We start from the raw sequence: 27,668 nt of genomic DNA, 5'->3' as shown, positions 1-27,668 counted from the left end.
CTACATTTTCCCCCATGTTTGAGCTTGGGTGTGTAAATGTCCATCTACCAGGCCCCTTGTTGGTTCTCAAAAGGACTTCTCCAACTGAGCCACCCTTGGCCTCTCTCTGAGCCCACCCACTGGAGCCAGTGTCGTGTGGCTTTGCCCCTCCTTCTCCACAGCCCTCGGCAGGCAGAGAGCTGTTGGTCCCATTGCACGTGGCACAGTGTTACCACCTAGGATTTAGCACTGAAAACCAGCACAGAGCTGGCCCTCTGTTGGGAGGTGGAAAGGGAACCTCGGCAGTAACAAAACCAGCTCCATAATCATGACATTGATGAGGGCTGCAATGAACGGTGGGGAACTAGAGGCATATCAGTGGGGGCTCTGCCCTGGTTGGGGGGATTGCTGGGTCCTCTTAGGACACAGCTTTTCATCCCAGAGCTGAAAAATGAGGACGAGTTCACTCAGTACAGTGCGGAGGGTGCTCCCACCAGAAGGAACAGCAGGTGTGAATGTCCTGGGGTCAGAGGCAGTGAGGTGTGTTCCTAGCAGAGGGGACAGGGCAGGGGGAGAGCCCCAGAAGGGAGGGTAGGAGAGGGTCCCTGAGGTTGGTCAGGAGAAGGTTTCCAACTCTACTGAAGGAGTAAAGGACAATACGGGGCCAAGACGGGGAATGACAACATGGCATTTTACAAAGTCTCCTTTGGCTCCTTTACAGAAAGCAGATTGAAGCGCCCACTGTAGCAGCTGAGATGTGGAGTGCAGGGCTCAGATTCGGGGACAGGGAGAGAAGGGACAGACAGGAGGGTCACTTGGGTTGAAATGGGGGCACTTCTTACACAGCCCTCGAACACACTCAGCCCCGGCCACTCACTGGCAAAAGGAAGCAGTTTGCCTTTGTTCAGTAAAAGTAAGGATGAAGTAAGGTCCTGGAGTCATCCCTTGGAGCCTTCCCAGAAAATGAGGGGCTTGGGGCTCCCTTGACACCCTGACAGCACCACTTTGAAGCCTGTGCTCTGACTTCTCAGAGCTGGTTTGGGGTGGGGGGCGGGCATACCCCCATGTGTGCGGTGCACTCTGAGTCTGTGCTCACAATCCCTCTGGAAGATGGAGAACCCTCCTTGTTTCTCAGAAGGGACTCAGGCCTGAGCATCTAGAATTATCTCAGCTTATGCTCCCAACAGCCTTTCAAGGCTGAGAGGAGGGGTGATCAGCCCCACTGGAGTTGTGAGAAAGCCGGGGCTGGTCTCCACAGGGAGGAAGGGGACGCAGGGCTGGCCCTTGCCCATCCTGGCCAGACCCTGCCTGTCAGGACCCTCCTGTTCTCCTGGCCCTGTCATGGGGCTGAGGGTGGCCACTCTTATCCTGGGCAGGGGGTCTTTTGTCCTTCTTGGACACTGGGTAGGTCTGACCCTGACTTTGGATTTAGGGTCAGAGATAATCAGAACCCCAGGAACCCCCACTGAGCTTGAAGTTCCCCACATCCTGTCTGGGGTGAGGTGAGGCCACCAGAGCTTGGAGTGTCAGGTTGCTGAGCCCCAGTCCAGAAGGGGTGAGGGCTCCATCCTCAGGGCCACCCATCAGTTGCCTGCTCCCAACAGCTGGGCTAGGTGCCCTAAGTCTGACTTTGGGGACAATCTGGGCCTCCTGGGCTGCTAAGGAGCTAGACAGGGCATGCCCAGAGTGGCCAGCAGACAGCCAGCGAGGAGGCCAGGCCTCTGGTCAGGCCAGCTGACAAGCCAGCTCTCAGACTCCCTCAGCCCTGCCCACCTTGGTAGCCCTGGACTGTACCACCCCTTTCATGATCTTTGGCCCTAGGAAGCCTTCACGCCTGGGGGCACAGCTCTGCACAGGTTACTGCTCCCAGGGCAGCTGGGCTGCCAGCCGGCTGTGCCTCAGCCTTGCTCTGTGACACTCATTGCTGGGACTTAAAGGTAGCCCCCAACATGGAGCCCCTCTTGGGAGCCCTTCCCATGGACCTCTGAGGCCAGGTCCCAGCAGCCCCCTCCCAGAGGCAGGACCCCATGGTGCCCGCTGGCCTGGGTCGAGTTCTTGCTCATTGGTGTGGTGTGGTAGAAACTCCAAACTGGCAAACAAGCTCCTCCACGCTGGCTCCATCTGACAGTGCTAAGAGGAGGGCCCATCCTCCACTGGCCTGAGGAGGCGCCCTGCCCTGACTCCCAAGGCCATGCCAACTTTCCAAAGGGGCTGTGAAATCATCCTGGCCCCCCTAGTCCAGCTGTCTCCCACTACCCACAAGATGTTGCTCAGATGCTGTTGTGAGGTCAGAAGCCTGTGGCACCACCTGGGTGTGAAAAAATGAGTAAGAGTCCCAGCAGATCACTCACGTCCTTAATAGGGACAGAGCCATGATATTTCTGCTGAGCAGAGAGCTGACAGACATGGCCAAAAGAGCAACCAACAGAAGGCAGCCCCCAAATGCCTTGCCTCCTTCACATGCCCCCTCATGTCCCACCCACACGCCATGCACACCATTCTTCCTGAGTCAGTCACCACTTAGAGCAAATCCCACCTCCCCTGTCTGAAATCCTCAATGACTTCCCAGTGCCTTCAGGAACAGGCCCTCGGGGCCCCCTCAAAGCCTGCCTGGCTGGCTTCCCTGTGATCCTTACAGCCCCGCCTTCTCGAAGCCTGGTTGCCTCTCCCGCTGCCTGTGCAATGTCTCATGGCTAAAATTCCTTCTTCTGTCTTCCAGACCCTGAATTCTTGAAATATCTGAAGAGCATTTGAAGCAACAAAGTCATAGTCATAAATGTGTTTCAAAGGAAGGGGGCAGTTACTTCCCTGCTTCACCTCCATCCCCGCCCGTCCCACTGCAACCTTGAGGCCCATTCCCATCTCAGGGCCTTTGCACTGGCCGTGCCCTCTGGTTTTCCATGCTCTTCCCCCCACACAACTGACCCCTGCTCAAAGCTAACACAGCTGCTCTCAGGTTAGACTGTGCAGTTGGTACAGGAGATACCTCTCTCTTCCTGCTCACTGCTGTGCCCCCAGCAATGTCAGGCACATAGCAGGAGATCAGTAAAGAGTTTTGAATGAATGAATGAGTGTATAGCTTTGGAGAATGTGGACCAACAGGAAATGGGGAAAATGTGTGACAGCAGCGGTGCCAATGAGGCCTTGTAATGACCTCAGCCTCAACTATGAGGCAAGCAGCTCCTGGCCACCCTGTCCAACCTGAGGCCTGTGCCTGCGAGCAGCCACTCTCCTTAGCCCGACCAAGGGGAGAGGAAGCTGGGACAATGTCCTTGAGCACTGTCTGAGAAATTGATCCTGGAATCTTTAAACCTTGGGGGAAAACTGCTCAAAGAACAGGGAGTGAGGCCAAGGGCTCTTTTGTTTGGGAAAATACATTGTAATGAGCCTTTGCTTATGCGAAGACGAAGCCAATTTCTGTGCTGGAATAGACAATAAGGCAGGATTGGCTCTGAGTGATAATGTAGAAGTTTTCCTTCTTCAGCGCAGCTATGAGCCCTGGGGCTCAGCCCGGAGTCTCATCCAGGAGCAGCCCTTTCAGGGAGGCACACCCTCTGCAGACCTCAGGCATCCTCCCCTCCCCACCAGTCTCAGAGCTTGTGGGGCATGACACCCAACCCTGAGTTGTGATATCCATCACCTGTGTCCAACTGGGCACTATGATATCATTGAAAACAATCATTTCAAATTTTGCCTGTAATTCACATTCTTCTGCTGCCCTACCACCATTTCAACCCAAGGAAAGAGAGAGGGCCAATGCCACCATGAGGAAGGAGGGCATAGCACATGGGAAGTCCCCAGGGACAGCAAGAGGAGAGGAGAAAGCAGCCTGGTTGACCAAGGAGGTAAGGGGAGTTGGTTTAGCAGAGGCAGGAAGTCAGACCCAGGGATGTGGTCCCCACCCTGCTGTTGCTCCCCGGGACACACCTTCAGGATCAAACAGGTCCCGAGGACTACGGGCCCTGCATCCCACCTTGATCCTGAGATGAGACCATACAGAAGAATGAAGTCCACTCGCAACATGGCGCTAAGTGAGGTGACAGATGGGACGGCTGGAGTCCATGAGCAGGCCCAGTGGCAGCTGGTTCCCCAGCCCTAGAGCAGGGTGAGGGCTCCAGCAGCTCCCAGCTGTGCTGGATAGGGGTCGGGTAGCAGCCTCGAGCTGGAAGAGGCTGCAAAGTGGACAGGATGCTGTGGCACTGCACCTGGACCAGCCGGGGGCCCAGCACATCTGAGCAACCCAGGTAAACAGCCAGAGGCCAGACCTGCTCCTCCCCCTAGTGCCAGCCTCTCCACTGCCACTAGGGCCCCAGGGACCCCAAGTGATGAGGAGGAAAGGAGAGACCCTGCGGAGCAGGCTTGGACCCAGAAGAGACTGAGGAAACCATGACAGTTCAGACTGTCATCTGTGGTCTCCCAGCAGAATCCAGAAGCTTCTCTGAAATCCTGCTTATAGCATCACAGCCCACTGCCTGGACTCTGCGGTGAACACACCTCTCCCAAAGTGAAAGCTTGTATCAAACTCAATGGGAAACCCATCGTCTTGTGTAGCCCCCCATGTCAGCCGCTTGAGCTGAGGCTCAGAACAGGCACCTGGAAGTGTGGAGCAAGGGTACAAAGGGGAGAAGAGGAGATGGCTGACCGCACAGGAACACTGGGGACCCAGACCAAAGGACGGAGCCCTGGAGGCACAAGTTCTCACAGACCATTTCTGGTCTGCAGGACTGCAGGGAGCCCACAGGCACACCTCAACGCCTGTCCCCACACCTGGATGCCATATTTGAGTAGGAGATGTTCCCACAGAGCCCACCATACTAATGCAAACACCCCTCCCAGCCAAGCTGCTCCTTCTGTGGCATATCACAATCTCAAATCCTCTCATTCGTTGGGTTGTTATCTGTCCCCTCCTTACCCTGGACCTGGGCTCCCGAGAGCTGGGGCCCTTCTGCATCTCAGTGCTAGAACCTGGCTGGTTCCCAAAGCTTCGAGATCAGGTCTCATTTCCCACCCATCCTCCCCATATGGCCAGCGTGGTCCCTCTGACCCCTGAGCCTGCCCAATCCACGTCTACCGTCCCAAGAACGTCCTGAGAACATGGCACCCTCTGCATGGAATGCTCTGCAGTCAAAACCAGCTGTGACCTTCTCCCCAGCCAGGCAGAGGGCGCAGGCTGTGCTGGGGGCTACCAAGGCCCTGGGCCTCTTGCTACCCTAGGGCAGGCGAGTATGTCCCCATGAGAGCCAAGCTTCTCAGGGATGAGAGCTAGGCTGGTTTGGCAGATGATGAAGGAAGGATGGCAGCATCTTACTTGGTCATCTCTGACCTTATAAGACTTGTGCGAGGTGCCTCCTCATGTCATTACCTTTCACCCCCACACCCTGCAAGGGAGCACTGTTATATCTGTTTTGCCAATGGGGAAGCTGAGGCTCAGAGGAAGTGAGAACCTTGATCATGTGAGTCGGGTGGGAACGGGGCAAAGACTTTGGAGAGCAACTGGGAAATCTGCTGAAATTACAGCTGTGAGCTCCTGTGGACTGGCGAAGTCACACATTCAGCATCCACGACGGAGAAGAGCCTGGGAAGAAAAAAAGAAGGGACAAGGACACTTGGGCTACTGGGACTTGTTTTTCATGGACAAGTAGAGCCTGTTTTTTTTCATGGGAGTCTGTGGGACCATAGTTGCTTCATGGGAATTCATTTACTCACTTATTTGGTCATTCAAAGATGTTTACTCGACACCTACTACATGCCGGGCCCTTGGCCAAGTGCTGAACATGCAAACCAGGTAAGTGGGCCCTCGGAATCTCACATTGAACTTGTGGTGCCTTGTGTGAAACCCTAACCCTTCCAAGACACAATGTTAAGGGCCCCCCAGCAAGGGAGCGGGACCCCAGGGTTGCTGGACTACACCTCAGCACAGAGGGCCAAAGCAGTGACAACTCACACTGGCCCAAACCGGATCCCTGCAGCACCACATTCTCTGCTTTTCCAGCTCAGCTGTCACCTCCTTGCTGGAGTCTATAGAGATGAGCAACGCAGCTGTCTGCAGCTGTCACTGAGGAGTGCTGATGCGTGGCCCTCCTAGTCCTCCGGGACGCTAACTCCCACTTTGACAACTATCAGCTCCCCCAGGGAGGCCAAGGACAGGCTGCTCAGAAGCTTTTCTGTCAGCTGTCAGGAGGCCTCTCCCAGGGGCAGGGAGGGAGGTGCTGGGGGGAGAAGCAGAGGGAGGACAGCATGGGTACTCCACTAGGACATTCTCTGTCTGCTTTGTCATCATCCAAGGTGGGGCAGTTGTTAGCCCCCCACCTTGGAATGGGCTCCAGGCAGGCAGGACCTCAGGCTCACTTGCCACCACAGCCTACACTGGCTGGTACACGGTGAGCACTATATAGAAATGTACTGAATGGACAAAGGACAGGGAAGATGAGCAAACCTTAGAATAGGAAGACCCAAGATGGAGAAGCCAAAGGGAAGAACCAGGAGGGTCACAAGTAGGTGGAGAGCTGGGCGTGGGCACAGGACACAGAATGCTGTTGGGAGGTCAGAGGGGCTCACGTAAGGATAAGCTTTGGGGCGGGCTTCCTCTGGCACCTTCTTGATAGGTGCTGTCCAGTTTCTCCCATCCCTTCCCAGTCCCATTTACCTCCTGGGAAGCCAGTCCTGCATGCTGAGTCTGTGACATGCCTGCACACCCATTTCATCTTGTTTTAAAACAAAGAGAAGAAAGAAGAAGAAGGAAAAAGGAGAAAAGGAGAAGAAGGAGAAGAAGAAGAGAAGGAGAGAGACGAGAAGAAGGAGGCGACAAGGAGAGACGTGAACAGATGAGCCACGACTCCTAATCCGACTACTCCTCCGCCTCCTCATCCGCCTCCGCCGCCTCAGCCCATCCTCTCCTCCTCCTCCTCCCGACTCCCACATCCTCCCCGCCTCTCTCCCTCCTCCTCCGCCTCTAGTAATCTCCTCCCCGAAGAAGAAACATAAGAAGAAGAGCGGGAAGAGGACGTCACCTGGGCTCATCCTCAATTACATCTTCCCTATCCAAGTTGCCACCCACCTCTCTGAGCCCCAGTGACCTTATCCAGGAAAGGGAACCTTGGGCAATGTGGAGACATCATGCAAGGGTCCCCTTGCACAGGGTCAGCACATGTGAAAACTCAGGCCCTGGGCAGAGGCGTTTCTGAAAATGGAAGGCATAAGCCCCAAACTCCCAAAGACAGTTGTTTCTTTTTAAAGACCCAAAACCAACCTCATCACTCCCCTGTAAGAGTATGGTGGTGGATCCCAAGCCCCTGGCCTGGCACAGAAGGCTTTGTCAGTCTCACGTCCTGCCTCTCCCCCAGCACCCATCCTGCAGCACGGCCCAGCCGTGCTCTGTGATGTGGCAATACCACTGAGCCTTCGCACATGCTGTTCCACCAACCACAGCAGCGCCAGCAGAGCTCAGGCTCCCCCTTGGCTAACTCCTGCCTCTGCAATAGGGGCAGCTCAAGTGGCCCTCATCTGAGGCACGTTTTCCTCTCACCCTGCAGTGCCTATATTTCATGATCAGTACTCATATTAATCAGGGAGTAATTACTCGTTCCTTGCCCTGCTCCCCACCCCTTTCATGCTCCAAGCATTCTGAGCACAGGGACATGACTGCTCATTTCTGTACACAGAATGGGGCCAACTTAGACCAGGGGTTCAGAGAGTACCCCAAGAACAAACACATGACTGGAGTGGCTCACAATCGCGGGACGCTTTCCATGCACCCAGCACTTTTCTGGCGTTTAACCTGAGTCATGCTCTCAGCAGCCCTGGGAGGTGGCATAGCTGTCCCACCACAGGACACAGCATGGCAGGTAACTTGCCTCCTTTGTTCTAGGCCAGAAGGAACAGTCCACACACTGCCTGGCCTGACCTGCCTGCAGCCACTTGTGCAGTGTGAGGTCTTAATTTCAATATGTTGCTGACAATGAAAAATAATTAGATTTCCTATGAAAGTTGGATTTCAAGCTTCTCATGGAAAAAAAAAGAGCTGGCAACACTGGGCCTGCTTATTCCTACATGACCACAGTGAGTGGGACTCAGGAGGGCCTCTCCAGTGGCATGGTGTCTCCTATCACCCTGCTGCCCACTACTCCCTACTGTCCACAGCCATCCTCATCCCTGGCTACACCTCTGCCTGGCCACCATCAGCATCTGAGTGTGCTGCCCTCTCGTAAGCAGTGTATCCACCTCACATACACCACTGGCTCTGACAGCGCTATCTCCTGGTGGCTCATGGGGCCATGCTCTCAGGCCAGTGAGACAAGCGCAAGGAGCAGGAACAGTGCCAGGAATGCCTTGCTATGGCCCACAGCACCAGCAGATCCCGGTGCCTGGGGAGCTGCATGTGACAATGGAGCTTCTGCTCCCATCCTCCCCACTTTCCTTCCTCTGCTGTGGCCCAGCCCAAAGCTAAATGTGTCCCCCTTGCCTGGGAGCCCTGATTGATTCTCTTTGGCTTAGGGAACCAAGTTTTAGCGTCTGGTTTCAGAGATGTTTTTCTCTTTCCTAGGAACCAGAGCCAGAGACATGTGAGCAGACCTTGAGGCCACGCCTCCCCTCTCTGGTTTGCAGCTCTATGGCCAGTTTATGAGCCCCCCCCCCACCCCAGGACTAGCAGGAAACATTCCTGTCCCCCGCTGCCTTCCCCACCATCACCACATGGCCCCGACATTCCTGGAAGCTGGTGAGAAATGGAGCCCGTGTGCCTCTGATTGTTTGCAAACCCTGGCAAGGCTTTGGTAAACCCAGGCCAATTTCTGGATTAAATTAGAAAAGAAAGAGGAAAAAATCTGAAACCTGGCAGAGAGAGAAACCGTTCATTCAACAAAAATTGTTTTAGAACACACTGTACAGAGGATGTTTCTGTGCTACGAGGGGTCAGAGGGCATGGCCCCTGGGAGCTCACAAGCCCCTTCGGGTCTCTGTTTTCTGTGGGCCCCAGGAGCATGTGTACCCTCAGCAGAAGAAGAGGCTCAGAGACTCTCCTGGGATGGGAGCAGTAAACGCAGCGGAGCAACAGCTCTGCTTGCCCAGAAGTCTGCTCCTCCTGCTCTGCTGTTTTTCAAGTGGTTAAGATCAGCTCATCCGACTGCTTTGGAAAGAACCCCCAAAGTGACCTCACAGGTCCCCCGAGCTGGCATGGCTGGGATTGTGGGGAGGGGGGGGGTGGCCTGGGGCCTGAGCCAGGACAGGTTTAAGGATGAGGAAACCAAGTTCAGAGCAAGGCAAGAACTTTGCCAGGAAGGTGAAAGCCAAGGTTTGGACACAGATGCTCAACTTCAAAGCCAGTCCTCCTTCTATACTCAGTGCTCTCTTAACGTGGACACCCAAAGGCAATGGGATGCATATACAAACTATAGCGGTCTGGGGCCACAGCTCAATGTGGATACCAAGTGAGTAGATTTCCTCAGAGCCCAATGGCGAATGCTTCTTTGGCACCAGATTGTGACTGCTTTCAGCTTTGCGGGCCAGATGGTCCCTGTCCCAGCTCGTCCCCTCTGCCACTGTCACACAAATGCAGCACAGACGGTTCATAAATGAATGGGTGTGGCTGTGTTCCAATAAAAGTTTATTTACAAAAAGAGACAACGGGCTGGATTTGGCCCTCAGGTAGTGGTTTTGTCAACCCTGTTTTAGAATCTCCCTTGAAAACTTCGCGTGAATTTTGCTTTAACTCAGTAACAAGTCCTCGTTTATTTTAATATAAAATTGGTATTTTAAAATGTTTGCTGTCTAAAAAACAGTGGCACTTCAAGGAAGAAACTGCACATCTGTCCCGTGGCCTTGGCAGACCTCCTGAGGCTGCAGGAGCAAAGGGCAATGGGCCGCCTTCGGAGTCGGGCCGCACCCCACCACAAGGGTTCTGCAACACACCCCACCCCCATCCAGTCTACAAGGAGTGCAGCCAGACCACAGCTCATACAGGCTCAGGGTCACTGAGACCCCAGGCAACACACCAAGGCCTTTAGCTTCTCAGGGAAGAGTTGGACTGAAGTTACTGTTTCAGATAAATGCCATAAAACTGTACAGGAAGCACTGATCTTGTGCCCAGATTTTACATGTCTTGAAGTCTTGGCACCCATAAATTTTACTTTTAAAAATACATATGTAAACGTGTTACTTTAATAATGGCTCCAGCTGTCCCCTAGGCCCCCCATTCCCTCAAGCTGGCAGGGTGACAAGGCGCCTCAAGCACAGGGGCTGCACCTGAGCACAGCTCCTTGGGGGCCAGGCTCGCGCTACCATGGCACCGAGTTAGAAGCAGAGGCTGGCCCAGGGGCTGGCGAGCAACTCTGCAACGTGGTCATTCCCTGAGCATCAGGGTCAGTGGCAGGCGTGGTCAGGAGTGTCAGCCACGTCCAAGCCTGGAAGGCCAGACACAGCAAGGGGCACGTTTCCAAGGAGGAAAGGCCAAACAGGGCAGCAGCTCCAGCACACAGGGAAGCCAGGCAGAGGAGAGCTCCTGGTCTTTAGGGCTGGGCCTGATGGAGGCCAGCGGATGAGCCTGTTGAAGTGGGCAGCCAAAGTGGGGCCCACACGGGGGTGGGGGATGGGCCTGGAGGAGCCAACAGTGCTGGATGAGCCACACATCTGCCCCAAACTGGTGCGTAAGGATCCCTGGTGGCCTTCCCTGGGGGTCCCAGCCTTTCTGACCAGGCTGAGGGCCCCTGGGCCAAGGAGACAACAACCTGGAGACTACAGTCCTGGGTTAGCAGGTAAGCAGCCAGCCTGCGCTCAGAAAGGCCCCACACTTGGGACTTCATGCTTTGCGGTTGCCGTCTTGAAATCCTTCATCACTTTGCCTCTAAATCTGTGCTATGTAAGTGAAATCGGATGGGACAGGCTCATATACGGTCCCACGTGTCCAGGAAAGGTTCTCAGCTGCTCACACCACACTGCCTCCAGTGGGGACCTGGACGCAGAGGCAAGAAATGTCAGGGAGGTGCATGTGTCCCACAGCACCTTGAGCTGGGCCATGGCTGTAGCCACCCTACCCAGGGCAGCGCCATACAAGCTCAACAGAGATGAGCCTGTCAGGCCCGCCGGCCCAGGTACCAAGATGTGAAGATCCTAGCCATCTTCCCAGGGAAGGGGTGATGCCAGGCTCCATGTGCCCAGATTCCCTGGGCAGGGCACGGTGCCATGTGTCCCTCCAGTGGTGGCTGTCAGCGGGGCTGGGGCATTGGTGGCTGAACTGTGGCCCCTGTGAAGTTCTGAGCCTAAGAGACCTCACTCTCTGCCAGCTCTGCTCCTGGGGCTCCCGTCGTCCACCTCCCAGACTCCCGGGTCCGGCTAGCATTTCATCTGAACTTCTGACCTGCTTGAGGCACCCTCTGGGCTACAAACACAAGCCTGTTTAATCTTGACAATTCTTCATACAAGCTAAATGCTCTAATGTGTGCCTTTAAAACAGGCTTTGTACAATATAAAGATAAATGATAAAATTCATACTAGTAATTTAGAGTTCTGCTTTTTCTTTATAGCAACAAAAAAGTAAAAAAATTTAAATCCTGAGACTGCAGGAGAAAGGAAAAGGCTTGTTATGTACTTTATATGGCATTTTTTCCTGCTCTTTGAGCAAGAGAGAAAATTTCATCCTGCCCCAGCCCCGGGAGTTTTGTACCTGGAGACATGCTGGGCGTGAAGCTGCTGGGCTGCTGGTGTGGCAAGAATGACCAGGTGGTCACTAGAGCTGGGGTTTGGGAAGTGATGCTGCTGACAACAGGCTGTGGGGGTCACCACCAAGGTGGCCAGAGCGAAGCCTCAGGAGACTAACTTGTGGGGGAGGCAGGAAGTACATGGCACCCAGGGCAAACTGGGGAGCAAAAGACCGCATGACCACACACGATAATGCAAGCCGTCGAGAACAGGCCCTCGACAAAACAAAATGGAAGGCAAACCACAAAACTGAGAAGAATATTTTCCATCCATACAACAGACAAAAAGTTAATCTATTTTAGTGTAAAGATTCTTCAAAGTAACAAGAAACTCAAGTCCCAGTGGAATAAACTACATGAGTAGGCCAATCCCAAAATTGTAAGATGATCAGTTTTAAAACACATGTATTTTAAAAATGCAACCTCATTATTATCAAATAAATACAATTACAAGAAAAAGTCTATCCCAGTTGTAGCTATCAAGGTACCGCAGCTGGAAAGGATTTGGCGGCATGAGGTGGGGAGCTAGGCATTTGCTCAATGGAGGACAAATAGGTAAAAGCGCAGTAGAAAACGTTCTGGTATAGAAAGCTTAAAAATGCACACACTCGTCGACCAGGGATTAAACTTTTAGCTCACCAGCTCTTTTATTTCCTTCCTTGAATTTATCACTATCTGAAATTTGCTCACAGCCGTACCCCTTGCCTAACATGGACGACCAGGAGCCAGGTGTATTAGTCAGAGTGGGGCAGGCTACGCTGCAGTAGCAAAGAATCCACCACATCTCAGCAGCTCGACGTAATAAAGGCTGCTGTGTGTTTCCTTGCACACATCGCAGCCTGATGCAGTTTGAGTGGCCCTGTCCCATTTTGTAGCTACGCCTACCGGGGCATGTTTCTTCTAAGGTCACTCTGGCAGGGAAAGGGGAGGAGGGAAGGGATACACCAATTCTTAACCAATTCTCGGCCAAGAGGTGACATATGTCACTTCTTTCCACACAGACTGTTACATAGAACTAGCACACGGCCTCCAGTTTGGTGCAAGGGAGTCTGGGACATGGAGGGGAGGGAGGAGCACATGAATATTTGATGAACCTGAAATGTATGTGTCACACTAGGACCCACATCGCAGCCCAGGCTCTGGCACAGAGAGACCCCAGAGGGGATCCAGCCGGAAGAGCCAAGGAGAATGATGAGAGAGGACAAAGCAGCTCCGAACCGCCAGGGTCCAGCCCTACCTACGCCCAGCGCACCGTGGCCTCTGTTCCCCCTTGCACCCTGCATTCCCAGGGCCCCCATCATAGGGACCCCCACTGAAGTGTCTTCCTCAGGGGACAGACTGAGTCCACTTAGGCCTGGCCCCTGAGTCTCGGCCTCTGGGAGCACTCAGCTCTGGCCTTGGCTGTCCTCACAGCTGACCAAATGCCTCACTTGGAACGCAGTCCAGGCCAGCTGCCACCAAATCTGTCCTCCACGTTGTTGCTTTGGCTCCAGCGCTGAGAAGCCCCGTAACCAGCTGTGCACTTACAAGGAGAGAGATCTGGGCCCTGGCCAGGACTCCCAGGCCCACTTGGGGCTCTGGCTGCATCTCCAGGTGAGTCAGCACCTCCAGGGTCTCAAGGCCCCACACCCAAGGCTGCCCACATCTAAGTATAACATCAAGTGCCTGGTCAAGTTCAGAGGACAGACACAGACCTCCTGGAACTGCACTGTTCAACACAGTAGCCACCAGCCACATGAATGATTAAATCCAAATGCAAATTAATTACAAAAATTAAATTACTCATTAGGATGGCTGTTATCCGATAACAAGTGTTGGCGAGAATGTGGAGAAATTGGAACCCTTGTGCCCTGTTGGTTAGAACATAAAATGGAGCCACTACTGTAGAAAACAGTATGGAAGTTCCTCAAAAAATTAAAAATAGATTCATCATATGATCCAGCAATTCCACTTCTGATCGTATACACAAAAGGACTAAAACGGGGACTGGAATAGATATCGTATACTTGGGTTCACAGCAGCATGTTCACAACGGCCAAAAGGTGGAAGTCACCCAAAGGTCCATCGATGGATGAATGGATACACAAAACGTGGCCTAACCATACAACGGAATATTACTCAGCAGTAAAAAGAAAAGAAATCCTGACACGTGTTACAACATAGATAAACCTTGGAGACTTATGCTGAGTGAAATAAGCCAGTCACAAAAGGACAAAGACAAAGACTGTGATTCTACTTATGTGATGTCCTCAGAGCGGTCAGTTTCATAAAGCAGTCTACCTTCTAGACAGAAAGTAGAACGGAGGTTCCCAGGGGCTGGGGGAGGGGAGGGGAGCGTGTGTTTAATGGGGACAAAGTGTCAGCTTTGCAAGATGAAAAGAGTTCTGAGGGTGGATGGTGGTGACAGCTGCACGACAACATGAAATACTTAACGTCACTGAACTATACACTAAAAATGGGAGAGGTGGTAAATTTTATGTTATATTTTTTTTTACTACAATTAAAAACATTTTTAATTAGAATTTAAAAATTCTTTTGGAAAAAAATAAATTGAAAATTCAGTTCTTCTATTGCACCAGCCACATTTCAAGCACTCGAGGGCCAGGGTGGCTGGCGGCTGTGAACTGGACAGGACAGAACCTGAGCATTCCCTGCACAGAGGACGGCCCCATTAGACACATCGTTGACAGCGTCGTTTTACCAGGCCATGCTTCCTCCCTCCCGCTCCTCCCCAAGACCCCCTAAGGGCTTCGCGTGTCCTAGTTCAGCCCCCGGGGCTCTTTCCAGGTGTGCGCTGCCCTGAACGAGGACACAGAGCCTTGGAGGGCGTTAACCGTCAAGTCGACGCACCCACGTCATCTCCTCGACCACACTGTCCTGGAGAGGGAGACGCAGCCCAGATCAGAACTGCAGACCCCCCACCCTGAGTCCCCGGCCGCGGACGGCCTGTCAGGCCCTTGCCTCTGGAGCACTAGCCACTGTGCCTGGGACAGGAACACATCTGATGAACGCTTGCTGGAGGTGACAGAGGAAAAGACAAGGCCCGACTCCTCTCTCCCAGCTCCTCGATTATCTCCTAAAATCTTTTTTTTGTTGTTATAAAAGTTGTTTCGATTTAAGAATTTTTCTATTTCTCATGCTTATCAAGAAACTAACCAAACTATCTAAAATCGAGGTACAGTTAGATCATGAGGGAGTAAATGAATAAACTGAGGTTAACTGACAACATTAAGAGAAAGTTCTAGAATTCCTCCTACAGGCTCATGGGGCATGAGGTACATGTGACAGTGGGACCCTCCACACCTGGGTCCTCCACACCTACCTCCACCAGCCTCAGGAAGAGTTCACCCAGGATACCCTAACAACAGAGTCCTCAGGGTACCTCTCGAGGATAATTCTAGATGTGCTATCGCTAAATTAAATATCGTCATGCCCACAATGACAAAGCCACACTTTATTTAGACACTGAAAGGCACGCTCACCTCCGTCACTTCAATTAATCCTCACAACACCCCCTGAGATGGAAATTATTGACCCATTGTAAAGATGCGAACACTAAGGCCTGTAAGACTGGGACACGCAGCCCTGCTGCCTTCCAAGCCCCCATTACTGGGCTTCCCCTGCCCCCCTCCAACCCTCTGCTTCTTTCCACAAATCTGCCCTCCTGACCAGCATTCCACACGCAGGACGCGCCCTGCCCCACCCTACCACCCCGACTCTTCCAGCTGGGCTCAGCTGAGCTTAATGCTGCCCTCAGAGCCTGCACTTTGGCGGCTGGACACTCCACTTCCCCACAGTGACCCTGACCAGGCGCCAGGCAGAGTTGGGGCTGCGCCCTCTACTGGCCAGTCTGTCAGCATCCTCACTCTCCTGCAGGGGTGTGGGCCTGGAATGCAGGGTTGACCCCTTCATCTCTCTGCATCAGGTAGACCAGGGGCAGGTGCCCGTCATGCCCAGAAGACGTAGGTGGCACACAGATGTCCCATTGAATGGTTCAGCCTCAAGGGAGAAATGGTCCACTCTTCAATCTCCAATTCCTCTGACTACCTCAAAGAGGCCTCAGTGGCTGTCTGTCCCCTCTCAACCACACATCTCCTTTTTAAATGGAGCGGCTGTGGGGCAGAGTGGGCAGACGGCAGGGTTGTCTACTGAGGCTGAGCAACATTGCTTTACATTTCACTTTTGGGTTATCTTTACATCAAGTGAGGTTTCCTCGGTAAATAATTCTAAGTTTTAAAAAAGTCAGTTGCTCTATAAGAAAACACACATTCCAGGTACAATGCAGATACGGCCAAAATCAAGGAAGATGGTACTCCAATGACTGGAGTTTGTGAAAAAATTGCCTCAGCAGGTAAACAGCCCTGCTGAGTGAGAATTACCTCACCTGCAGATGAGAAAGCTGAGGTTCAGTGTGGTCAGTCAGAAGGTCACCTTTTCTCACCTGAGGACCCAGAATGTCCCTGTGATCACATTGCATACCCCATGTCCACTAGGAAACTGTGAAAGCCCAGGTACCCGCCCCACCTGCCCCTCCCCCACTCACGATATTCATGAGCGTGAGCAGGTACTTCTGCACGTGCTCCTTCCCGTGGAACTGGACCACGGAGTCATCTACACCCAGCAGGACCTCGATGTTGTAGTCGTCGTCGGTAGCGTGCCTGCGTGCCCGATGCCGCGAGCTGTTCACGTGCTCCTCCAGGACGCCCAGGCTGAGGCTGAGGCTGTCCAGGCTGCCGGCCGAAGCCCCTGAGAAGACAGAGGACATAGTCTGCAGCAGTGGCCCAGGCTCTCCAGGGACACAGCTGCAGCAGCACAAAACCCCACTCAGATGCAACTCGGCACCTGCCTAGCACCAACTTGGCCATTACCGTGCTGAAAACTCATGGCATTTTCAAACCAAGGGCATTCTTGCCCCATTTTACGGAAGAACAGATTGAGCTTCAGAGAGGGCAGTAGTGACACACCTAATCGGCTCAGACCCAGCAGCATACAGACCAGTGCCTCAACCAACACAGGGCCCAGGTCTGGTACCCAGTGACAAATGGGACACTGGGCTGCCCAGGCAGGAGGGGGTGTGGGCAGAGCCAGCTCTTCTCACCCATTTACCCACTTGAACACTTGAGAAGGGCTGTTCAGGTGCCAAAGGGCTGGTTTCCCAAATATGGCCACCCCTGTTAAAGCTGGGGACACTGAGGCCCAGGTCTAGTGGTGCTTGTCCTACAATGTCTCCTTGGGCAGCTCCCTTCTGGGACCTCCTGCTCAGCCCTCCATGGAAGCAGGGCTCCTGGCCTCTGGGCTAGGTCCATCCATCCAGTATCAACTCCATGGTCAAGACCCCTCAGAGGCACCCACCAGATGAACTGTGGCTGCACCTGGCCCCAGGCCAAGGACAGGTGTAGCTGCCTGACTGAATCATGCAGGGACTAGGACAAGCCCTTCTCACAGCAGCTCCTTCCCTGCCCACCTGGGCAGAGGCTCACCTTCAGCCCCCACAGTCTTGGCCGCTGGTCCGAGGTGGGGATTGGGGCCTGAGGGGCCTCAGCTGAGACATCCAGGCCTCCAGGACATTGTCCTGCCTTCTAAACTACTGTAGCTGCTGCCCTGGTTCTCTCGCCCTTTCCCACTGGCCCTGGGTCCCGCCCTGAATGGTCTCTAACCTCAGGGTCCTGCTTCTCCTGGGCTTTCTCTCTGTGTGAGGGGAGGGGTTATCAGAAACTCCTGTCCTTGGAAGGCCCTTGGTCCTCAGGTCATCGTGACAGCACCAACCCAGGAGATGGTGTCCAGGCCTAACGCCTCAATGCCTAAGACGGGGCTGAGAGCCCAGCTCAACTGTCAATGCCACTGCAGACCACCTCCTAAGGGTCTTCCAGAGCAATTCTGCTCACTTGGCCCCAAAGCTTCTTGTCTGCTGCCTCCCCCAGATGTGGACAGGGACTCCCTGTACGTCACAGTGCCACACGACAGACCCCGGAGGCAAAACAGGGCTCTGAAAGCAGCATGGCCACTCATAGCCAGGTAGGGCAGCTGGTCCACCACCTGGTCCTCCCCACCACCTGGCCCTGCACTGACCCAGTGCAGACAACAGGCCCCTTTGTGTGTTTATTGTCCCCATTTTTAGACAGGAGGATTGATGGACCCCGGGCGAGGTTGACTCTCAGCCAGGAGCTCTCTCCTTCATACCTGCTGTCTGTTAGGTCTGAGGCACAAACCTGCAAACAGGCCACTGTACAGACAGCAAGAAGGAAAAGAGGGGTGCAAGGGTGCAGGAGAAACAGAGGGAGCCCTCATGGAGAAGAGGAGTAAGTTGGGCCAGGACGAAGCAGCTGCTTGCATCCCTTTGTTTCCTGGGGTTCTCATTCCCCACACTGCCCTGCAGTCCTCTGTGTACCCCCGACACACACATGCACATGCACATGGCAGGCACTTCCCAGGCAGCCTGGGGAGGCAGGCATGCAGCTAATCCCCCTCCCCCGCCCCCCACCGGGCTGTCTGGAGATGACTCAGGGCCAACCTTGCCTCTCCCAGAGGAGAGGCTGGCTACTTAAAGCTGACAGGGGGGTTGAGGAATTGCTACTCTATTTTTACACATTTATTTCTTTGCATTTCCAACAAGCAGAGACAGCTCACCTTCAGAACCACCTTGGGAAGCAGAAAAAATGGTAATTTCCATAAAATATCTCTTCCCTGGGGAAGAGGCTGGATGTTACCCTCTGCCCCTGTTGAGCCCAGAGTCACTGACAAGTGATCCCTGGGCAAAACCAGCCCACAGAGGCACTTGTTAGGGCCACATGGTGTTTCAAAAATACCTTACTTGGTTGACAGTATTTCAAAATTGGGAGAAATCTCATTAAACAAAATATAGAATAGTCAGCTTCTCTGAGGAATTAGGAGATAGGGTCACAAGGCAGGTAGAGGGGTTGCACTGGCTGTGGAGTGACAGTCACACATGGAGACAGGACACATAGGACCACATCCTCAGGCCACCTGGCCTGCTACCCTCACTGCCCTCCTGGCCCGCAAGGTCATCAGAGTGTCTCCCCACCCTAACCCAGGGAGTCAGTGACTCCTCTCGACAGTCCCTGTGGGAGGGTGAGGGGGCTGATGTTGGGCCAGAGTTAGCTGGGCCATAACCAGTAGCTGCTTCTACCAAATGAGCATGGTTTTTGATTAAACTGCACGTGCAGGTCCATTAAAGTTTTCTAAAGGTGCACTAGCAATGTCCATTTCTCTGCAAGCATGATTGTCATTGCTAAGATCGCTTTAATTGTAGTTATTTTGGAGGGTGTGTTAGAACACCTCAGCTCTCCAAGGCCCAGTCCCTGTAGAGATACCCCAAAGCCAAGGTCAAAATGCAGATGAGGAGAGAAAGACAAGGCTCATCAGAGTTCCCGGCAGGTGCCAACCCCACCCTGCTACCCAGACCCTGGGAGCCCCAGCCTTGCCTGGCAGGATATAAGAAGCAGCCCCAAGTGAGTGGGGTCTGCCAAGCCCGGGGCACATGAGCGCTGAGGGGATCCAGCAGCCAGGCTGACGTTCCACCTCATTAATCTTGGATGTCTCCCCATTTCCCTACGATGGGCCTGATCCTGCCACTGAGGCTGTGCAGAGACCCTGAGCACACCCAGTCCCAGCAGATCTGTCCCTACGCCAAGTCCTGCTACAGGGAACTTTGGCCAGTGGCAGGGTCTTGGCCCGTTCTGGGTCGGCTGCCAAATGAATCCCCTGACACCAACCTTGGCCTCCGGGGCAGTCCACCAGCACTGGGTTGCCTACCTCGTCCAAAGGCCTCTGTTCCTCTTGGTCCCTTGGTGCCCGGGGAGGGCTCTTTGCCACTTTACCCGCACTGGCTCCAGCCCCCGGGGAGCTCACAGCCAGCTTGCTAAGCGTGGTGGCATGGAGTTCACCCGGACCTTTGCTCCAGCCCTCATTACTGGCCAGGCCCAGAGGCAAAGCTCTCAGTGCTGCACAACTCTGGCAGCACTCTGCACAGCCTCCGGCATGAGAGGAGTCATTGCCCCAGGTGGCTGGTCCCAGTTGGTTGTTGAGGAAGACCGGCCACTGCAGGTGGAGGCCTCAGGGGCAGAACCATCTCTTTTCAGTGGGTAACCACAGGACTTAAGTTCCTGGCATTCCCTGCTTTGGAGACCCTTCTGGAAGGCAGCTGGGACCCTTTTGCTCATGTCTTAGGCAAAGAATGACACAACGGGAAGCTTCCAAGATCTGCCCCCAGTTTTAGTCTCTAGAAATTGGACAGATCCTCAAAGTCAATCAGAACCAGGGAGAGGACGGCTGAGGAGCAGGACTGCGTCCAGGGAATCCCAAAGAGCCTGTGCTCCAGGGGAAGGAGCAGGTCACAGTCATGCGGCCCAGGTCATCCACAGCCACTGGAGCACAGGGCAGCACTTCCTCCACCCCACACCCCTCAGGGCATGCGCACAGCCCTTCACAGTGGCAAAGATCCACCACCCCCAGCAGCCATCCAACCCCACAGTGAGGAGAAGGCTTCTCATTGTCCTCATCACTGTCCCATTTCAGCATCACAAAACCCCAGCAGCAGAAAGATGAGGTGACTCAGAAAGCCACACCACAGAAGAGGAGCCAGGACCCAGCCCGGGCCCTGGGATCCAGCATTGCCGATGTGGCCAAGTGGGCCCTGTCCACCAGCATCAAGGGACAGTTTGGAGAAACTGAAATGGGTAGACACAGGCATGTTTGGCCCAGGGAAGAGACACCCCAGGGCTCTGAGTCTGCAGATGCCTCGGGAGCGTCGTGCGGCAGGGTTCAGGAAGCTTGTGTTTGCTGTCCCTGTGCAAATTGCATGCCCAGGCCTATGCTGTGCCAGCATCTTCACCTGGGGTGGCTTTTCTGCTTCTACTACCCAAGTTTAACACCCCCACAGACTCAGCAAAAGTCCCCCAAAAGTCTCAGAGGGAAGGGGGCCCACAGTCCATGGTGCAGAGCCCCACTGCCTCCTGCACTGGACTCAGGGACAAGTTTTGCCCCCATTTCCTCCCTCACAGAGCCAGCTGTACACCTTCGGGGAAGGAGTGCAGTGCACGGAGCCTTTCTCAGTGACAGGGGAAGACTGCTGTCCCCAGGGCCTGGAACCCTCTTCCCCTCAGTTCTCACTGGCTCTGCTCCCTCTCATCCTTCAGGTGTCAGCTAGAAAGTCACCTCCTTGGGGAACTTGCCTATTTCATCCTAAATTAAAATAGGCCCTCCCTTCCCCAGTGTCCCCCTGACACAATCTGTTTCTTCCTTCAGGGAACACATCACCATTTGCAGTTCTAACCTCATTCGTGAATTTGCTTGAGCATTAACTATCTTTCCTACCCTTTGTATGGAGGCCCCTGGGAAGACAGAGCCATGGGGTCTTGTGTGACTCAGTTTCCCCAGTGCTCCACAGGTAATTGCAAGTCTATGAGGGTTAAGAGCCAGGCATAAAAACAATGAGAGAAGGACAGGGCCCAGTAGGGATCCAGGAGCCCCCTTGGGAGCTGGGAGCTGGGCTGGAAGGAAAGGCAGCTGCAGCAGGGCCAGAAGGCAGGCTGGGTGGGGGAGCAGGAGCTAAAGTGAGGTGACTGACAGAGGAGCAGGGGCTGGCACAAAAGCCAGCTGCACATTACCAGCACAGGCAGAACTGAAAGAAAATGACCCAGGAGGAGTTAACACAAACGGGGCGACGAGAGAGGTACCACGTAATTGCCAACAAAAAGAAACCGGGCATGACAATACTTAGGGGTAAAGTGTAATCGAAGGCATTAAAAGGACAAACTGATAAACGATTCCCTGAGAAGATGTAAAACATATAAACCTTTATGCACCCAACGAGGCTTCAACCTGATACGAGGAGAGATGGACAGCGCCAGAGTCCTATGTGCTTGTCGATGCACTGATTCCAGGGAACAGCGGATGAGTTAGAGAAAACAGAAGGTGGGGCCGCAGAGGGTTTGAGTTACTGAAACAGCTTCATGTTCAAGCCCAGCAACTAGAAAACGCGCTCTTTCCAAGCACATGTGGAACAAGTCCCAAATTTAACAAAAAGAAAACTCAAAAAATCGGGCCCTGTCACTCCCGCAGAGACTAAATCGGAAAAAATGAGCAGAAGGAAGGCCCCCAAACCCTCGAAAGCAGAAATTAAGAACACAGTTCTAATAAGCCCAGGCTAAATGGCGAATATAAATTCTAATTGTTCGATCAAGCAGAAAACAAGAAAACCTGAATAAACTTTATCAGAAATTGGAAAATTAGTCAAAGAAAAAGCCGGAAGATTTTATAGAAGTGTTTTATCAAACCTGCAAGGAATGGATGTTTCTCATCTTATACACAGTGTATGCTGGCCACACAATACTTTCTTGTGTGTAGAAATAACCAGCTAAGAAATGGAATGGGGAAAGGGCTTATTGACGATAGCCACAAACCCCACAAAATATCTAGGAAAAAACAAAAATAATGAACGTATAAAGACCACACAAAGAGTGATATAGCATAGGCTAAAATTCTCAAAAAATAGGAATGGAGACAATAACATTCTCTAGATTGCAAGTTGATTCTCCTCCAAGTTAATGTATAAATTCAACACAATCTCCATCAAAAGAATTGTTGAAACCTAGTAAAATAACTCAGAGTTCAACTGGAAGACAATGTATAAGACAATAGCCAGAAATATATTGAAAAAGAATGGTAATGAGGGGAACATCTATCTTTCAAACTAACAACATATCAAAAAATAATATTGATTAGAACGTAGCAGCACCGGTGCCACAAAAGACAGAGCAATGAACACAAAATCCAGAAACGAAGTCCAAGCGCCTGAGGGGCTTCTAGGTCAAAACGGTGGGTGGACTGAACACATATGTCCAGGTTTGCCCCATCCTTGAGCCCCATCACAACTTTAGTAAAGGGATTATTATTGTTATTTTTAGTCACAAGCTTACGGAAACAGGGAAGAGAGGAAGAATAACGGAACTGTCGGGGGCTGGAGAGCAGATGGTATGTTTGAGAAAGTGGGATCCCGAGCTGGCCATGAGGACAGCCAAGCCCCTCTCTGGCTGCATCGCAGAACGCTCCAAAGCCACCAAGGACCTCTGCAGGTGGGACTGAAGGGCAGGTAGACATAAGTAGGACTAGTTGATGGCTAACACCAAATCCCCCAACACACACACTCTGTGCCCTAGTAACAGCCCCAGTAACTAATAGCGGCATTATTCTGAAAGCTCATTCCCTCTCAAAAAGGTGGAAGGAAAAGTCTCAAACTGCAGGCATCGGGGAGTTGAGAGCAGAGGTACAATACTACAAACAGGAGGACGAAAGGGATGCTGAAACACAAGCCCGCTTCTGCAACTCACTCCAGGAACGCTGGTGGTCAGGCCTTTACCTCTCAGGCAGGAGATTGGGAGGGGTCTTGTCTAGGGACAGTGACCAACCGAAGACCAAAAAGCAGTGTCAGCGTCCACCTACATGCTTGAAGCACCCAGCCACCTATTCTGTTGCTCAACCTTATGCATGAGCAGCCCACCAAGGCTCACCAGCTCTCGGGGTGAGCCCCGGGCATGGCAGGTGGAGAGCAAGGTAAAGAAAAATAACCAAGAAGAGGAAGCTGGAAGAAACAGAGAGTGCCCAAGAAGGTGGGGGAACCTACTGCTAGTAAGTTCTGAGAGCAAGAAGAAGATGTTGCATCCATTAAACAAGAACAGGATGAGAACAATCAAAAGACTTCTTTGAAATTAAAAAGTTTCAGCAGAAATGATAAACTCTGTGGGAGGATTGGGAAGATAAAGCTGAGAAGTCTCCCAGAAAATAAAACAGTAAGACAAAGATGCGAGCAACAGAAAAAAAAAAGAAACTTAGAGGACCTGACCTGAGGTGTATAATTCCATTTAACAGAAGCTCCATAAAGAGAGAAAGAAGAAAACAGAGGAGAAAGAATTCATGAAATAATTCAAAAAAATTTCCCACAGCTGTAAGGTATTCTCAGACTGAAAAAACTCAGCTAGAACCTGACACAGTGGATGAAAGAGCACCCGATGGCTCAGTAATTTCGTTCTTGGATCTGTGTCCTAAAGACACAGGAGGTCGATAGGATATTCCAGTCCCCTACTCGGATCGACTCTTGCCCCGTGAGCCACTTCGACTCCCCTGGACCGGGGGTGTAGACGGGCATGTTCCCACAGGTCTCCAAGTTGTTGATTGTGGTAGCCTGGCTCAGATCGGTTGGGGCTATTTGGGGGCAACATGGCATCATCAGTGAGTGAGAGGAGAGGCTAATTCGGCGGGTGCATGCCATACAGTGCTATAAAGAGGTTAGAAGTGTGATGTCCACATCGGTGAATGAAACTTAGAAATAGTGCCGAGTGCAAAAAGTAAGAAACAGAATGAGATGTACAATGCAAATAATTTAGATTAATTAAAAACACGCTCTCAAAAAAAACCCACGTACACTCAAGAAGTGACACCAATTTTGCAAAAAACATATACTGGCAAAAAGACATCCTTCAATGACCTCAAAATGGTTGCTCATTGCAGGTGAAAGGGAAGAAGAAAGAGAAGGTGGTGAAGATTAAGTGGTTTGTTTTTTTAGCGGTGTTGGGACAACTGGTTAGATGGAGAGGGAAACGACCAGAACCTGCTGTCATGCCTTAAGCCAAAATAAAGTCTGGGCACGTTGGTGGCCTAGGATGATGAAAATGAAGTCTCAGAAGTGCTAGAAGAAAATTCGGCTGAATGCTTTTTTTATGATCTTAGTGTTGGGCTAGCTTTAGACTCCAAGGCCAGTGTATCTTCTGGATTCCCCAACGCCCCACGACTGCCCCTTGCCCATGCCGGTAAGACCCTGGCCTCTACTGCCACCTCACCCATCAAGCACGTGGATGACATGTGGCTCCCCTTCCCCAGTGCTCAATTCTGAAGCTTAAATCTCTACAACTGCCCTGCAGATCATTCTGCAGGAGGGAAGGGCAAGACTTAGAGAATAAGACCAAGGCCACGATGTTAGTGAGCGAAGGCGCAGGCCAGAGCACCCACCAGCTCTCCCACATCTTCTGCAGGCCCTGGCAGGGCAGCAGGCCAGGCCCAGGGCCACCAGAGTCCTGGCTGCCAGCAGCCTCTGGGAGCATGCTGCACCCCCAGCCAGCGGAGGTCATCTGGAGGAAAGTCAGCCCTCTATTTGTCAACGGCCAGGAGAAAATCCCTCTGTGACTGCCAATTCCTTTAAAGATGATCATTATGATAAAATATGTTTATGTAGAAACATAATCAGGACACAGCAGCAGCCCTGTTTGGAGGCATTGGGCTCTTTGGGGCTCTGAGAAGAAGAAAGCCGGCTCAGCCCCACGGGTGCCATCAACACAGAGCTCCTCTGGTGAGCTTTATTAAAAGAAGCTCATTAGGATTATTTCATCTCTGCCCTTTATAACTTTATTACTGAATTGAAATGAATTTTTGCAACTCCAGCAGATGGAGGCAGAGTGGAGGAGTGGGGAGGGGCTCCTGGGGCCTAGCGAACCTCAGTCATCCATCGGGGTAACCACTGCACCAAACTTCATCAGTAAGAGCTCTCAGGAGTCCCAGGCCTGCTACCTTCCCAGCACTTCAGGAAGGAAACAGGGGCTCTAGAGAAGGGGAAAGAAACCACCCCCAGAGTGTGCACCCCCAGGATGACTGATGCCCCTCCATGGTGGACATGGAAAGTCCCGGCCTGCCTGAGACCCACCTGTCCTGTTGGAGGTGAATGCAGCTACCTGCAGCTGTGCCACCTGGTGACTTGCTCGTCCTCTGGGTGCTGCTCTTTGGTTTTCCTTTGGTGAAACCCCCGCCTCACTCCCAGACACAGGGCTCAGAGAGCACCGACCCACTGGACCCCTGATCCTGCTCCAGGAGTGCCCACCCAGCCCAGGCAGATCAATGGATCCCAGTGCCAGGCATGTGGGAAGACATGCTCTTATCTCTGTTTACTGGCATTGCTAAGCTGGTGACATGTGAGCCGGGGGCTGCTGCTTACCTCCTCCACTCGTGAGTAGTGAAGAGAACAGGTGACACTGTGTGGGTCTCAAGTCTGGCTGTGGCTGAAGCTGATGTACCCTGAACTTTCCAGCTCTTGGAGTCAATTCATTTGGATTTCTGTCCCTTGCAATTGCAAGCATCCTAATACACACACACTCACACGCACACACACATGCACACTTTCACATGCACACACATGCTCACATACACTCACGCACATTCACATATGTGCTCACACTCACTTGCACACACTCATGTGTGCACATATTCACATGCATAGACACAATCAAAAGCACACACTCATGCACACATTCACGTGCACACACAATCGCATGCACTGGCTCCGGCCACCGTTTGTCAGGTAGCCAGAGCACCCTGAGATTATTAGCTTCAGATGGTGCCACCCTGTTCCGCCCTGTGCTTCACCTCTTACCCTTGGAGGGACCCCAGAGGGGATGGAGGAGAAAGTCCGCCAGGATTTAAGGTGTGTGGCCGAAGGAAGGGGGCCAGGGTCTGGTTCTGCTCTGCCCACATACATGTCCTTGGGAAATGAGGGGACCATCTGCCTGATGCCACTGGGGCCCAGAAGTGTTGAGGCCACTGAGGTTGGGCTCAAGGCAGCGGGCTGTGCCAGATGACCAGGAGTCTCAAGTACCCCAGGCTCCAGGCAGCAGAGCTTGGAGCTCACCATCTATAGCCCAAACCCAGAGGGTTCCACGAGCTCCACCCTGCTGCTCTGCCCCGGACAGCAGCCTAGGCTCCTCCCCACCAGTCTGTTCCCCTCCCCTGCCCCCACGCCACCCTCCTGCCAACTTCTGAAGCCCACCCATCTCCAGGGATACACAACCCAGTCCGTGGGGTCTCCGCTGGCTGGGGAGGGCAGGGCAGAGTGCCCAACTGATTCTGCTGGCCAAGCTCCTGAGCACAGCCCAGACAGGGAGTGTCACGGAGACCAGATTCAGCCTCCACAGCACCAAAGCTCCTCTCTGGGGCTGGTCAGCAGCAGAAAAGGGTGCTGGCCGCACGTTGCCTCCTCAGCACTGCTCCCTAGCATGCAGCGGCCAGATGGCTGGATACAATACTGAAACTGGCAGATCGTCTAATGAAAACATTTACCGTGAACTTCAAAACAAAACACAGACACCCAGCAGAAGGGAGGATTCCCCAGGATTTCGTTTTGAAGGTTGGGGAAGTGGGAAGCTGGCAAGTGGGTGCTGACGGCCAACACCCATGCACAGCTGATGCGCACATGTCAGGCTGGGGTTCCCGTCAGCAGCCCTGGACAAGCGCTGGAGTCCTGGATGTGGGCACTTAGCAGTGGCCCCAAAGGCCCTCGGGCACTCCACAGTCAGAATCAAGGACTGAACATCTCTACCGCCCAAACCCACCCTACAGCTACACCAGCCACCTCAGGGCTTGGCACCTGTGTCCACTCAGGTCCACCCAGGAGCAGGGCTGCTTCTCCCCAACCCACCGAGCCAGCCCTCCTCACCATAAGCATCTCTGAACCTTCCCCCAGCCCTTCTGCCTTTGCCCCATCAGCAGCCAGCTCCTCTGAATCCAAGCTCTGAGGAAGCCGCCAGCCTCAGTTTCCTCTACTGGGCCCTTCACCTTCTCAGATTTGAGTATTGTGTCATGCCGGGTAGATGAGGGCACTGCAGGATGTGGGTCTTGAGCTCTGGGAGAAACTTAGTGCCAACAAATGCAAGAGGTGTGGAATGCTGCCCAGCCCCGCTTGAGTCCCTCTCCTGTCAGGCTATGTGGACATACATGAATGCTCAGGGCTGGACAGTCCCCTGTTCCCCCAACACCTCCTGCACCCTTCCCAATCCCACCCAGAGCCTGGACACATGGAAGTGCTGGGTCCTGGACACTGGACTCAGAGTGACAAGGCAAGATGGGCCACACTGTACCATCAAGCCACCTTCCTAGGAGGGAGAGCTCTAGATAGCTTCAGCACCAGCAAGATGAGCACAGGCCCCCTCCCCCTACCACCCT

At 53.1% G+C, this 27,668-nt stretch overlaps 1 protein-coding gene across 1 annotated transcript in view; it reads right to left on the bottom strand.

The window, feature by feature from the left end:
* Window positions 1-27,668, bottom strand: part of ADAMTS2 (ADAM metallopeptidase with thrombospondin type 1 motif 2) — a 205,897-nt gene that overhangs the window by 64,726 nt on the left and 113,503 nt on the right. Inside the window, exon 6 of the mRNA XM_036225072.1 lies at window positions 16,213-16,415. Coding sequence (XP_036080965.1) covers window positions 16,213-16,415 — 203 coding nt within the window. The remainder of the gene's footprint in view (window positions 1-16,212; window positions 16,416-27,668) is intronic.

This window comes from Rousettus aegyptiacus, unplaced genomic scaffold (assembly GCF_014176215.1).
Source record: "Rousettus aegyptiacus isolate mRouAeg1 unplaced genomic scaffold, mRouAeg1.p scaffold_m13_p_7, whole genome shotgun sequence".
In the NCBI taxonomy this organism is placed as follows: Eukaryota; Metazoa; Chordata; class Mammalia; order Chiroptera; family Pteropodidae; genus Rousettus; species Rousettus aegyptiacus.
This window is presented reverse-complemented; position numbering and strand designations above follow the sequence as displayed.